Source organism: Daldinia childiae (genome assembly GCF_008694065.1).
Source record: "Daldinia childiae strain JS-1345 chromosome Unknown Scaffold2, whole genome shotgun sequence".
NCBI classification, from domain to species: Eukaryota; Fungi; Ascomycota; class Sordariomycetes; order Xylariales; family Hypoxylaceae; genus Daldinia; species Daldinia childiae.
The window spans coordinates 4,457,794-4,470,063 of NW_022984643.1; the positions used below are offsets into that span (position 1 = coordinate 4,457,794).

A 12,270-nucleotide genomic window follows, 5' to 3' on the forward strand; every position below is an offset into this window, starting at 1 on the left:
ATGGCAACGCAGTTAAGTCAAACCCAGCTATTAAGCTACTAGACTTTTACCGCGGTGGATTATGGGCTCATGAAGCTGTGCTAGCACAACCAATGGCAATCGAGGGTGCTCTAGCTGCAAGTCAGACGCTTCATGACATGCCTCCTGTGGAGGGTAAATGGATGCGTAAGTGGATCAACGAGTGGATGGAGGCATAGGAGTTATTCCGCTGAGTGTGATATTCGTAGCCTAGAAGTAGCGAAACTCAGGATCAACATTCATTAACCAATATGTAATAGTTCAGGTCCCATATAAGTATATCTTAGGTTAAGCTTGAAACTACGTGCCCTATTCTCTTTTCCCCCAAAAAGATGAAATAACTTTCTGCAAAATATACTATTGAGCTGCGTCTTTCTAAGTATAGCTTATTGAAAACACAAACACCAATACCTAGGTACCTATTAAAGCCAATTCATCTTATGAGTTTTTTTCAAGTCGACGCCCCTTTTGAGTTTTATTAAGTTCATTCACGTTGTCTTAAGACGTCTTCCGTTAATGCCAAAATACAACTTTACAGATATTTACCCATCCACCTAAGCAATTACATTTATTTCGAGTGCCTAGAATATGCTTTCTCTATCACTAGTCAGGGACGAACTTATTCAGCTTTTCATGACCCAGGCTACCCCTGAGGGGTGTAGATAAGCGTCACGAGTAACATTCAGTTTTTATATATAACATATTATAGAGATTAGAAGCAACAATTACTCAAAACGTCACTAATTTCTTTGTTTTAAGCTCTTATTACAGTAACATCATAGTCGTATACTTGAACAAGCATCTTTATACCTTAGTGATTAAGTGTTCTATTTATAGGATATTCCGTTAACAACTAAGCTTATAGATAGATTCAAGTAAGATAATGGCCACGCCCTGTAGATGCTAGGTATGTGATAGATCCATTTTTGTATGGCCATTATCTTATCATCATCGTCGTCGTCGTCGTCGTCGCCACCGTCCCCCTAGTAATGACTTCACCCCTGCTAGTCCTTCGCCTTGACACTCAGTCGACAGGTACTTAATGAGGGCCTCGACTTTGTGTAGCACCAGCCCCTACCTTAATGTGACTACCAATACCAGCCGCATTAAGTCATAGGTAGCTACCACAGCAACTGGTTTCCACTAGAGCACACTTTTTCCTTTCCTCAATACCACAAATAATTATCTGGCTGCAACACACAACTTCTATCAGGGCTCGAAGACCATTGCCCAGAAGGAAATAGAAACTGTGCAACCTCGCATTCCTAGCAGACAGTAAGTATTTACCTGTCTTGAGTTCGCTTTTGATGGTATCATCATCAGAACTACGGAATCAAGAGGAGCTGATTTTCAAATAGTATTTGCTACAAGAAGCTATTGCCAACATAGGACGACATTACCTGAAAGCCCAAGATATATCCACTCATCAATCTACTACGCGCCATCAAGATGGATAATCTCAGCCTTTCAATTCTAGCATCGAGGCCAGTGGCTTCCTCCTCTCGCGCCTCCGCGTCGGTGCCCCCCGTCCCCCGGCTTGCCTATCAAGTCTTTCTATCCCGGAGACTATATCTACTCTGGATTCGAGCTGCGCAAGCCTATGATCGAACACTCATCGGCAACGTGATGAACGGTCTCGAGTTTGAGGTCGAGTTCTCGCTGGTGCTGACACGTCCCGAGATCAAGCATTCCGTCAGCGCCTTCACCATCCTTATCCAGGCCGAACCCTACTCCAACATGGTGGCCGGCGAGCCTTGGGGGCAAGAAACACTGTCTACTGCGGTAGCAAGTGGCTTTACATCGTCGATCAAGTCCGAAGCTACCTTAATGATGAGGGCATCGGCTTCATCACGGTTGAGATGCAGGAGCGTGGTCTGCGCCGCGAACGTGTCGACCCGATCGTCATGGGCGATCCCTGCTTCGATATGCCTTTCTGCGATTGGTTTAATCGCGGCGAAGGTAAGGTTTACGAAGATGTGCACAATATCTGCACTGACGACTTGCGTGTCGGCATCCACATGCGAGACCTGAGCATCCGCGACGTCCAGTGGGTCCACCGCCTTCCCGGCGGCCACTTCCACGCTCTCGTGATGGAATTTGACAGCGATCTCGACGAAGAACTATGGTGGCCTCTCGAGGTGAAGATCCGACAGCGCCTCGACCAGGATGAAAAGGATGACCTCAATCATCTTCCCATCATCTTCAATTGGCGAATCTCTATTGTATAAACTACCTGAATCGGCTGTTCGAACTTCTCTATCCGTTTGTACAGAGAAGTGACATATTCATCGTTTAATACTCGCGCGTTGTTAGAGACCTACTTGAAAAGGAGAGAAAAAAGGATATATGAGATTCATTCGCGAGTGTACTCATGAGGGCATCATTGAAAACAAGAAAAAAAAAGGAAAGGGGAAGGTGATTGGTGTCGTGAATGTCTGGAAGAGCTAGGACTTTGCACTCATCTTGCACACGAGGAACCCAGTTCGCTTCAGCATTCATTGTATTATGAGCCGTTGCATTAGGAGTATCGTTGTTATTATGATTAGGAGCATATGAAGTGGACAAGCATAACTACTGTAAATCTTATTACTAGTAGTTAAATATAGTGGTTTCCTTTTTATTAATACGGTTGCGTTCTGGTGGACTAAGGATCTAGGGTTCAGGACCGAAATTTTAACCTAGACCTAGACCAAAATCATATCTCCAAGAGTCGTTAATCCTAGATTGAGGGCTAGGCGGGTGAAATTACCCTCGAGATAACATCCGAAATATATACTCATACTTAGCCGCGATCTCAGCTGTTGGCTCGTCAATGAATTTGCGCAGGATAGAGTATATCCTATCAGCCTCATCAGTACTAACATATTCGGGCCAAGTCTGGTAAGCTCCTAGGGTATAAAGTAGCCTGATCATAGTGAGATTGACTTTGCCAATATGAGGCATGTTTCCGGTGCCGCGTCGCGGAAGCTCTGAAGGGTAAGTTCCCATGTCTGTTCAGGAGATAAACGAGCGCCACCTCGAACCAACCAGAACAGCTTTTGAATTTTATCATCACTGTAGGGCGAGGTAAATAGGAAATCCGGTATTCGAGTATCCTTGTGAACTTGTAAAAAGGTTGATTGAGTTGATTGGGTGTAGAACGTCCTGAGATAATATCTGATATGTTCCTCAATCGTTCGGAAGGCAGCGTAATCGTGGAAGAAACAGCGGCTAGCCTCTTGGGAGTTCACTACATTGGAATCGTCTTTTACCATGGCATTAGCTGGATTATCCGGATCTCCCCATATTCTAACATGCTGGAGGTGAAAAGGCTGGTTGTTTCCAGTGTGCTGTGCCTTAGCAAGTCTTCGAACATAAAAATCCCAGGATTCAAGAATAAAGGAGATGCTGGTCCAGGGATATTCTAGGAGACCGGACTTCTAAGATTAATAAATTATAAACAGAGATAGAATAGACTTAGACTTACCTGGAAGTCGGGATTACCCTCGGTAGGGCGAGTAGAGTCGTTTCTATCGCCGATGCAACCAAACCAGGCGTCCCAGGTAGGTTGGAAGGCTACGATGAAAGTCTCGCGCAGAGTAGAACGCCCTGACAGGAGGCGTCCAATAAGAGGGCTAGAACGGGGCAAGTTGACGTTCTCACTATACCATAGAATGCGCTCTAGTATTTCTAGCGGTATCTTCTCAAGGTATGATGCTTTTGATTCACGAGATCTTCGAGATTTGCGTAGCTTTGATTTGCCGACAGTCTTAGATCTCTTCTTAGGTATAGCGACGACAGCCTCGTTACCACGGCGGCGTTTACCGCGGACTTTGATAGGAGTTAACTCCATCGTTAAGGATGTGGAGAATACGAATTGATTAACTTAAGAAGAAGATACCAGGCTAATTAATGAGGAGAAGATTTATAAGGTGAACCTCCATCAAATTCGGCTCGACTAATGTTGACATTGGAGGGGTGTATCTTAAGTCGGGTCCAAAATGATAGCACAATATGCTATTCGTATTGTTTTTATTATAATGAAGGAATCATATATGTAACCAGGAATCAGAAGCTCCATGATAACATACATACCTCATTATGTGCATATCATAGTGCGGCCGCTTATTGGCGCCGACGATGAGGATGATGGTGAAATTGTAAGTACATAGGTACTTCGTACATTGGATGTCATGAATACATAACGAGGAACATCTTCGGGTAAACTTTATGCTACCGTTCAGCCCCACCAGTCCCAATCCGCCGGGATACCAGGCGGACCGAAGTCTGAGCGGTCTAAGCGGGTCTAATGATAGATATCAATTCTTATCGCGCGTCTAATTCAGAAGCTACACTGCGATAACTTTGAATGGCGTATTTCAACTTTTAGAATTATACATATACCATATACAATGGCAATATACTCGGTACAGCTTTGGTAACCCTCTCTCTACCGCTGTCAGACGACCCTCATAATGGCGTCGCTGCATCTGCCGGTACCATCTTTGAGGCTTCTAAGATTTCTTCGCCTACAATCGGAAAATCTGAGCTTCTTTAGCCCCAACCATGACCGTGCCGTTAGACTAAGCCAGCCTATGCGCAAGACATTATGCACAGCTAGGAAAAGTCAAAGAAGTTCATTGCGATTAGGGACTACTGTAGAGACCTCTCGGGATGCGCCATTACAAGCCGGCATGTTAGATTTGGATGCGCTCATACAGACTCGGTGCTACAGAGCTTCAAGAACAGTTCGCTCAAAGAATCACCCATACTTCTGCTCGAATATAGGCCTTCGGTACAGCTCCTCGGACCGACCGCCGCCGCCTCCATGTCCACCTTCTTGGCGAGAGAGACTTTGGGGCTTTGGAGCGAAAAGCTCTAAACCTTTAGAGCCAGACGATCTACCCGATGTAGAAGGCGCTGATGGTAGCTCCATGTTTAACAATAGGCGCCAGCTCAGCCAAAAAGCAGCCTTGGAACCAATGTTACGATGTACCGAAGTTGATGAGAACGGAAATGTTATACTGGTTGATGGCGAATTTAAGAAGAGCGAGCTAATTGCAAGGGTTCGTCCATCCTATTAATATCCAATAGCTGTTAACGTGTAGCTAATTCGACGTAGTTCGGCTTGTTGCCTCGTGATCTACGAAAAATTGACTCGTCCAATCTACCACATATCCTCGTTCGACCGACTGCTATCCTGCTGAATCTTCTGCACCTCAAAGTTCTCATTAAATACAATCGCGTCTTACTGTTCGACGTATATGGCTCCAAAGCCTCTTACCCTCAATCGGCTTTCATGTATGATCTACAGGGAAAGCTCCAGCAGAAGGCGGCTCCTGGGAATGGAGGCCTTCCTTACGAATTTCGAGCTCTGGAAGCCGTTCTTCAGTCCGTCACTCAAGAGTTAGAAGCTGATTTCGAAGCGGTCCGTGACCCGGTAATCCGTATATTAAGCGAGCTCGAGGATGATATTGATCGGCACAAGTTGCGCATTCTCCTCGTACTCTCCAAGCGAGTGAGCACGTTCGTGCAAAAAGCTAAGCTTGTCCGTGAGGCCATCGAGGAACTTCTCGAAGCCGACGATGATTTAGCTTCGATGTATCTTACTGAGAAAACACACGACATTCAACGAGAACTCGACGATCACACCGAAGTTGAGATGCTGCTAGAGTCGTATCATAAACTCTGTGATGAAATCGTACAGGAAGCACAAAACCTGACGTCAGGCATTCGAAATACTGAAGATATGTGAGTATATGACTCCACCAGCTGGTCCCGTAATATTCAGCTAACAGCAATATAGTGTTCGGGCAATTCTAGATGCAAACCGTAACTCTCTCATGCTCTTAGAATTAAAGTTCAGCGTTGGAACATTAGGCCTAGCTATGGGCACGTTCATCGCTGGCCTTTACGGTATGAACCTCGAGAACTTCATCGAAGAGACGCACTGGGGATTCGCTATGGTCACAGGTGTTTCTATCGTAATATCTCTATGGGTGTGCAAGTACGGTCTAGACAGGCTCAAAAAGGTCCAGCGCGTCAAGATGCAGGGCGATGACAGGAAGAGCTTAGGACCCGATTATCATTGGTTCCACGATGAGGGAAACGTGGGTCTATTAGACCCCCGGAATCGCGAGATGATAAGACGGCTTAATATGAAAAAGGATCAGGCTGAGAAAAGGAAGCGGTTATAAGAGGCTGCCAGAACGATGTGCTATTAAGGGGTCACGAGATTTTTATGTTCGAAGCAATGACCCTTATCTATAGAAGCATACTAGGGCGTCATGGGAAATCAGCATGTTCTGCAGTATAGTAGGTAGGTTCGAGGTTTACAATCTGTGTATTAGACTTTAGAACTCAAAGACATTCTCGTCTCTCATAGATCTGGTTGGGCATCTGTATACCCCTTATAGACGGATTAAATTGCGCTGTCTCCGTTGACTCCCGATGGGCTCTTTTTAGCACCACAATATGGTTGTTGGTACTGGAATCTCTCGGAAAGATATTGGATAGGTAGATGATATATGGATCAATGTATATGTATATATTTATGTACAATCTAGTCCTGCCTCCTAACTCAAAACTAGTAGCGAACATGAAGGATCAACGAATGATATATGTTTAAGTCTACTAATCATCCTCTTCCTCGTCCCGTTTCTAAATACCCATTCCCCTAAAACTGATGTCTCAACTAATTAACTTCTTACTAGCCTCTAGACCCTCAATCTTTACAACTCGCTCTCGTCGCCATCCTCAAAGTTCGCATACTCCTCATTCACCTCATCAACCAACTCGAGCCTAATCTCGCCAGCGCCCAAGTCCTCCACGCGAACAGAGTTGCTGCCGGAGTATCCCCAGGTGACCTTGACGCGGCCCTTGGCCAGGGGAGCCAGCTGCTTGAAGACGGAGGGGCTGACGTCGATGGAGCCCGAGGCGCAGGAGGGGCACTTGTCAACGACGGTGGCCGAGGCCGTCTTGCCGTTGTAGTGGATGTTGATCTTGCGCCCGCACACCTTGGCGTTGTTCGGGTTCGCGTCGTGTCCGTACTGCGCGGGGGCTAGCGCCACGATGTGGTCTGCTTCCGAGTTGTATTTTCCGCAGGCCCCGAGGCCGGGCGTGTAGTATGTCATGTCGCCTGAGTAGGCGAGGGCTTGGCTCGCGGCGGCGGCGAGGAGGAGTAGGGCGTTGGTGAAGGGGGACATTTTGTTAGGTTTAGTGGTAGTTTAACTAGTAGATACTGAAGTGATGTCTTTGGTGCTTGGTGGTGAGGAAACGTTGGCAGGATAGAATAGGCTTTTATATATGTCTTGACCTGAGGCTGGGATGGAACTGCTGGTGAACAGAAGTTTAGATAATAAGTGTCTCGTACGAAGATATATACATAACCTCGTAAGCGTCCTCTTGCCACTTGATCATGCATTTCTCTTACTATGTCCGCAGCGCCGGATCTGTACGATTCTCTCCTTCCGACCCCATTCTTTGAGGACTAGATGCCAGCTTACTAGCTTATTCATTGACTAACTAGACGGCAATTATGGTAATAGACCAAGACGAAAAGGGGAAATATTGTTGACAAATATCGCGAGCGAGCTTATCCCGCCTTTCTCCTAGATCAATATTGACGATATAATTATATTGCCGATAATTTCCATCGATGACCTCTAAACCGAGAGACTAGACCGTCTAGGCTTTGCCGTCTCCGGAGCTTAGTCTTCTGTGAAGGTAATCGGCTTACGTTACCCAAGGCCGAGTTACGACGTATTTGTGATAGTTAACTGTCAGCGACGAGGACAAGGACTTTCAATATTACTTCGCTACAATATTTGATATCTCGCATGACCTACATAGCTCACTATGTAGGACTGAATTTCTTCCTGTAGGAACAGGCCATCACGCTACTTACATAGCCTTATGGCATTGGCTTTTATAGAGGCTGAGCGTTGACGGACTGGACCTGAGCCTCTTGGTGCACAAGGACTTTATTCTTACAATAATTCAATTGGTCACTTGGATAGCCATAGGTATTACAATATTTTGAGCCTAAAAAGTACCTAAGAAAGGTATAGCTATTATGTTGATGAGCTCATCCATCATAACTAAAACTCCATGACAGCATCTCATTTCATATATACACTAATATTGAATGACTACACAAGTTAGAACATAGACACCTAAGGTAAATAAAGCGATGAATAATCACAACTGCTGACGTTAGGCTGTATACAACCTACTACCCAGCGGCAATTATCGATACATATTCCATCTTAAGCCGCAAGCGAATCGAACTATTGGTTACATTATCGCCTGTTGTCAGACAACCATATTCTAACGCGATGCATCCCGCTTAGAAGAGATCCGAACTAGGCTCAAAAGCCTTGCTAGGTCCTGGGCCCTACGCTCAGCTCACGCCCTGACATAGGAAATGCGATCCAAAATCTCATCTCACGTTGCTTTATTGGTCAGCTTGACAACAGATCTACGAACATGTCGGTATTGGTTTGGATGACGTGAAAATAGTACGGGGAAAATGAGAGGGGATGGGTTAGTCCATCTTCATGTATGTATGCCAACGTGGTTGGAGGACAGAATATTCTCAAATTTTAAAAAGCCAATTAGACGCGCAATACATCTAACCAGTAGACAATATACTACAATTGAGTTGTGAGGTAGTGAGGTGAAATTTACGCCTCATATAAGTTGAAGCTTGTTTGATGAGTAAAGTAAAGTGAGAAATTCCAGTTTCTGGCCATCTTGTCTTCGCTTACCGGATCTCAAGTTAAACGAATACGAAAATTCACCCCCATCACCAACAAATCTTATACAAGCACACCGGAAGGTGTTTGTTCCTGGGGAAATCATACGAGTGGTTATCTCGTGCCTTGCGTCTTGGACTTGGGCCCGGAATTGATGCATCATGTGAGACACCATAGGTACCATGTGTACCATGAGCTAAATATACCTCCATATGTGAGACAACTTTTTACATGATGTAAAATACCTAGCGGAGGCTGACACCATCTTGATGCCGTTTATACACTACTTGTTTCCATATCAATTAGCGAGTTAGCTAGCAATGATAGGTAGTCAAATAGTGTTGCATAATAGATTATTCATCATATAAAATCTAATGGTACAACTTTTTTTTTTACAAACACTTATCATAGATGTGTTTGGATGACACATGATCCTCGGTCACGTGCTGAGATGTACTTAGGTACATATCACAAATAGTTACCACCGGGGGGGGGAGGTGTCATGAATAGAAATTACAAAAGTATATTCACTGGACTAAGCCAAGCGTGAAGTACCTATAGAATATCAAAATATCAAAATTCAACCTTATGAGATACGCTTAATAATTCTTATTTGTATTAAAAAAATGCTAAGGCTATCCTGCCTATGTGTATCATTTGCGTGTCCCACCTTAAATATATGTATAGTTTAGCGGTTGGAGCTCTTAATTAAACAGCATCATCGCCTCTGGGACTCCTAGGCCGTGACCTTTGATTAAGATCCCTTCTCTCGTCATCACCCTCCGGCTCATCGTGATACTGTCTCCTCGAAGGACTCGAAACCCAAGACTGCCTCCTTTCGCTTTCGTCTCCTGGTGAGCTGGCTACTGCCACATCTGAGCTGTTATCACGTTTTCCGCGCCACCACCTCAGCTTCCAGATTCCGCCTAGGGCATCTTGAACTCCAGCACCTGCCGAACTCTTCCGCCGCATATGCTTGCGCGCCGTAAAGCCTGGGAATCCTGTCGACTTTCTCCGGCGCCGAAAAATTCTCCTCGGGGATTCCCCGCTAGGTTCAGCTGTAGTTAGGGAAGCTGTTGATTCCCCTGAAACTACCCTCCTATCGCCCATTAACGGCGTATTCTCGCTGACAGCACTGCCGGGCATAGTGATCGATCGGGATTTGGTGAACGATGGTCTCGGTGTATCCTGATCTTCTAATTCGTCCCATATTTCCGAACGCTCGTGCCAACGGCTTGAAGGTTTGCGACCTGGTGTGAGAGGCGTGGTCTCTATATTTGGCGCAAAGGTATTGTAGGTAGCCGGTACAGCCTCTTCAACTAGGCCCACCGAGTCCGTATCCGTGGGAGACGAGTCCTCTCCTTCTGTGTCATCTACTAATCCTAATCCCGGTGTCAGAGTAGACTGTCCGACAGCGGGCGGATGCTGTTCATCACTAAGACGCCATGATAACGCTAGAACGCCGGAGAGTAGGATGGCAGTGCCCAATGCAATAAGTCCGCCGTGTAAAGGTGTAATGAGATCCGTCTGTCGAAAGTATATTAAACCGTCCAGAATAGCGATGATGTTGTAAATGCAAAAGACAAGGGGGTATAATACTGAGGTGGATATCAACTTCAATCCACGATGTAAATAATACAACTGGCTTAATGCCAGAGAAACTAGTCCAAGCACGAGCATCCACGACTCCCAATGTACGAATTGGTTGTCGCCGTCTGCGATTGTCCTGATAACAAGCTCGACAGCAGACTTAGCGAATAGCAAAGAGTGAGCTGATAGGATGCCACTGATACATCCAAATACGAGACCACGGGCTAGCCGGAACCTAGAGTTTTGTGAAAGGCTGCTAAGATGATTGACCAGATCGATAACCACTGCCATTGAGATAACGAGTACACCCTGGAGTGACATCCAAAGGATAAAAGGCCATCTACCGAGCAGATCTAGTAACTCTGGTAAACTATGCGCTGGAGAAGGTATCGCGCCGAAAATTGCTATTAAGGCCGCCCCGGTAGTAACGAGCGCGGTACCGTAGAAAGACCATCGCGTAAAAGGTTCACCTAATATTAGACTCGCACATACAGAGTTGAAGACTAATCCGGCGGCTTGTAGGGTCGATAGAACTGGTAAAGGTAGGGTTGAAATCTGTATCGTACTCCCGACTATGTTGGAAAATATGAACATGCCCATCCCTAACTGCCATCTTCGCCTTCGATACGCTGGTCGTTGAAATTCGAGTGGATACTTTTCATCTTCGAGCATATGCGACTTTCGCTGGAGAGTGAGGCCGAGAGATTGGACGCTCGTGGATATTAAGCCGACTAGGATACCAATCTGTTGAGAGTGGCGGAACATATTAGTAAAAGGAAAAGACATGACGGAGGTTCTCAGGTAGTAGTACATACTGTAATGGTGCCTTCGGGAGAGAGGTTGCCAAATATCCCCATTGCGATTAGTTTCTATGCTAGGTCATCTGCGATACACGCCAGATGAAAGAACACCTCGGCTGCCCATGGGACTGTACTCTTGAAGGACTTTAACCTGTCACGTTCAATCCGTAATTGCGACAAAATAGACGTAAATCGATACCCAGGTGCTGCGCGACTAATAAGAGGACGAAATCAATGGATATAGTCGTAAGATGTAACGTTCGACACGTATCTAATAAGTCGCAGGGTTCGAGGCCAAATTGGCGATGCGGTGAACTCGTTGACGCTGTTCGAGTGCAAGAGCAGGGGTATTGTATTGCTTAGGCGGTAATTCGGATACCTAGCTCGAAACTTGTTGAGTTGGCAATTCTTTCAATAGTGAAATGTGAAATGTGAAATGGGACAAAGAGAAATCGGTATAATATGATATGGAGGATTACGATGATATGGTAAAGTGAACAAGATATTATGCGTCAGTGATACTTGGACTTGGAAGATAAAAATGTATCAAATGTTGCGAAAAAAAGAGACTTTGGTAGAAAATAGGAAAGTACCAAACTCTATTCTAAGGGGTATGAGGTAATGGGGGTAATGGAACCTTCAAGTGATGATTCAATTTGATCCGGCGGCTGTTGGGGAAGGACAGCTAAACCCTTGAAGATCTCTTTACAATTTTGATAATTTTCCCAATTTTGGCTTGTCTTGATCTGTCCTACAATGCCAGTATGATTTAGTCTTATTATACATGCAGCGACAACGTATCGATGAATAAAATACCTCCAGTCGACCGCATCAAGTGCCAGTGGTCATTGGCCAGACATCAGTGACAGATACAAGTCATTCTGCAGGGGCCACCAGACTCCAGGTTCTGCATCGTGGTACAGTTGTTGCTGCAGTGGGGTTACAGCGGGTTTATGTATATACTTAGTTTTAAAGGGCACCTTAGCCACAGGGAACTATAAGGTTCCCTTAGTTCATTTTAGAGGTATGGAAACATGGATTAAATATTGTGGCTGATGCTACTTCAATTCCATCCATGATTGTAAGAGGTAGGTACTATGTACATGCATTATGCAGCTCAAGGGTGA

At 45.3% G+C, this 12,270-nt stretch overlaps 5 protein-coding genes across 7 annotated transcripts; 2 read left to right on the top strand and 3 right to left on the bottom strand.

The window, feature by feature from the left end:
• Positions 1-1,467: 1,467 nt before the first annotated feature.
• GL218_02085 (uncharacterized protein) lies at positions 1,468-2,246 on the top strand (the record flags this gene model as incomplete). 2 transcript variants are annotated; one of them, XM_033578574.1, is made up of 2 exons in its annotated part: positions 1,468-1,790; positions 1,838-2,246. In XM_033578574.1, 2 exons carry the CDS (start codon positions 1,468-1,470, stop codon positions 2,244-2,246), a joined length of 732 nt encoding a protein of 243 aa, XP_033439228.1. The 2 variants fall into 2 exon arrangements, with proteins under 2 accessions (XP_033439228.1, XP_033439227.1); XM_033578575.1 differs by lacking the exon at positions 1,468-1,790 and having other exon boundaries at positions 1,878-2,246.
• Positions 2,247-2,927: 681 nt separating this feature from the next.
• Positions 2,928-3,850, bottom strand: GL218_02086 (uncharacterized protein; the record flags this gene model as incomplete). Of its 2 annotated transcripts, none has more annotated exons than XM_033578576.1 (2): positions 2,928-3,434; positions 3,485-3,850. In XM_033578576.1, 2 exons carry the CDS (start codon positions 3,848-3,850, stop codon positions 2,928-2,930), a joined length of 873 nt encoding a protein of 290 aa, XP_033439223.1. The 2 variants fall into 2 exon arrangements, with proteins under 2 accessions (XP_033439223.1, XP_033439224.1); XM_033578577.1 differs by having other exon boundaries at positions 2,928-3,437.
• A 622-nt stretch (positions 3,851-4,472) lies between these two features.
• Positions 4,473-6,194, top strand: GL218_02087 (Mitochondrial inner membrane magnesium transporter MRS2; the record flags this gene model as incomplete). Its single annotated transcript, XM_033578578.1, has 3 exons — positions 4,473-5,063; positions 5,120-5,748; positions 5,804-6,194. The coding sequence occupies 3 exons, from the start codon at positions 4,473-4,475 to the stop codon at positions 6,192-6,194; spliced, it is 1,611 nt and encodes a 536-aa protein (XP_033439225.1).
• Positions 6,195-6,728: 534 nt separating this feature from the next.
• Positions 6,729-7,202, bottom strand: GL218_02088 (Papain inhibitor; the record flags this gene model as incomplete). The annotated part of the gene is made up of 1 exon (XM_033578579.1): positions 6,729-7,202. The coding sequence occupies one exon, from the start codon at positions 7,200-7,202 to the stop codon at positions 6,729-6,731; it is 474 nt and encodes a 157-aa protein (XP_033439233.1).
• Positions 7,203-9,461: 2,259 nt separating this feature from the next.
• Positions 9,462-11,200, bottom strand: GL218_02089 (uncharacterized protein; the record flags this gene model as incomplete). Its single annotated transcript, XM_033578580.1, has 2 exons — positions 9,462-11,087; positions 11,159-11,200. 2 exons carry the CDS (start codon positions 11,198-11,200, stop codon positions 9,462-9,464), a joined length of 1,668 nt encoding a protein of 555 aa, XP_033439234.1.
• Between the last annotated feature and the right edge of the window lie 1,070 nt (positions 11,201-12,270).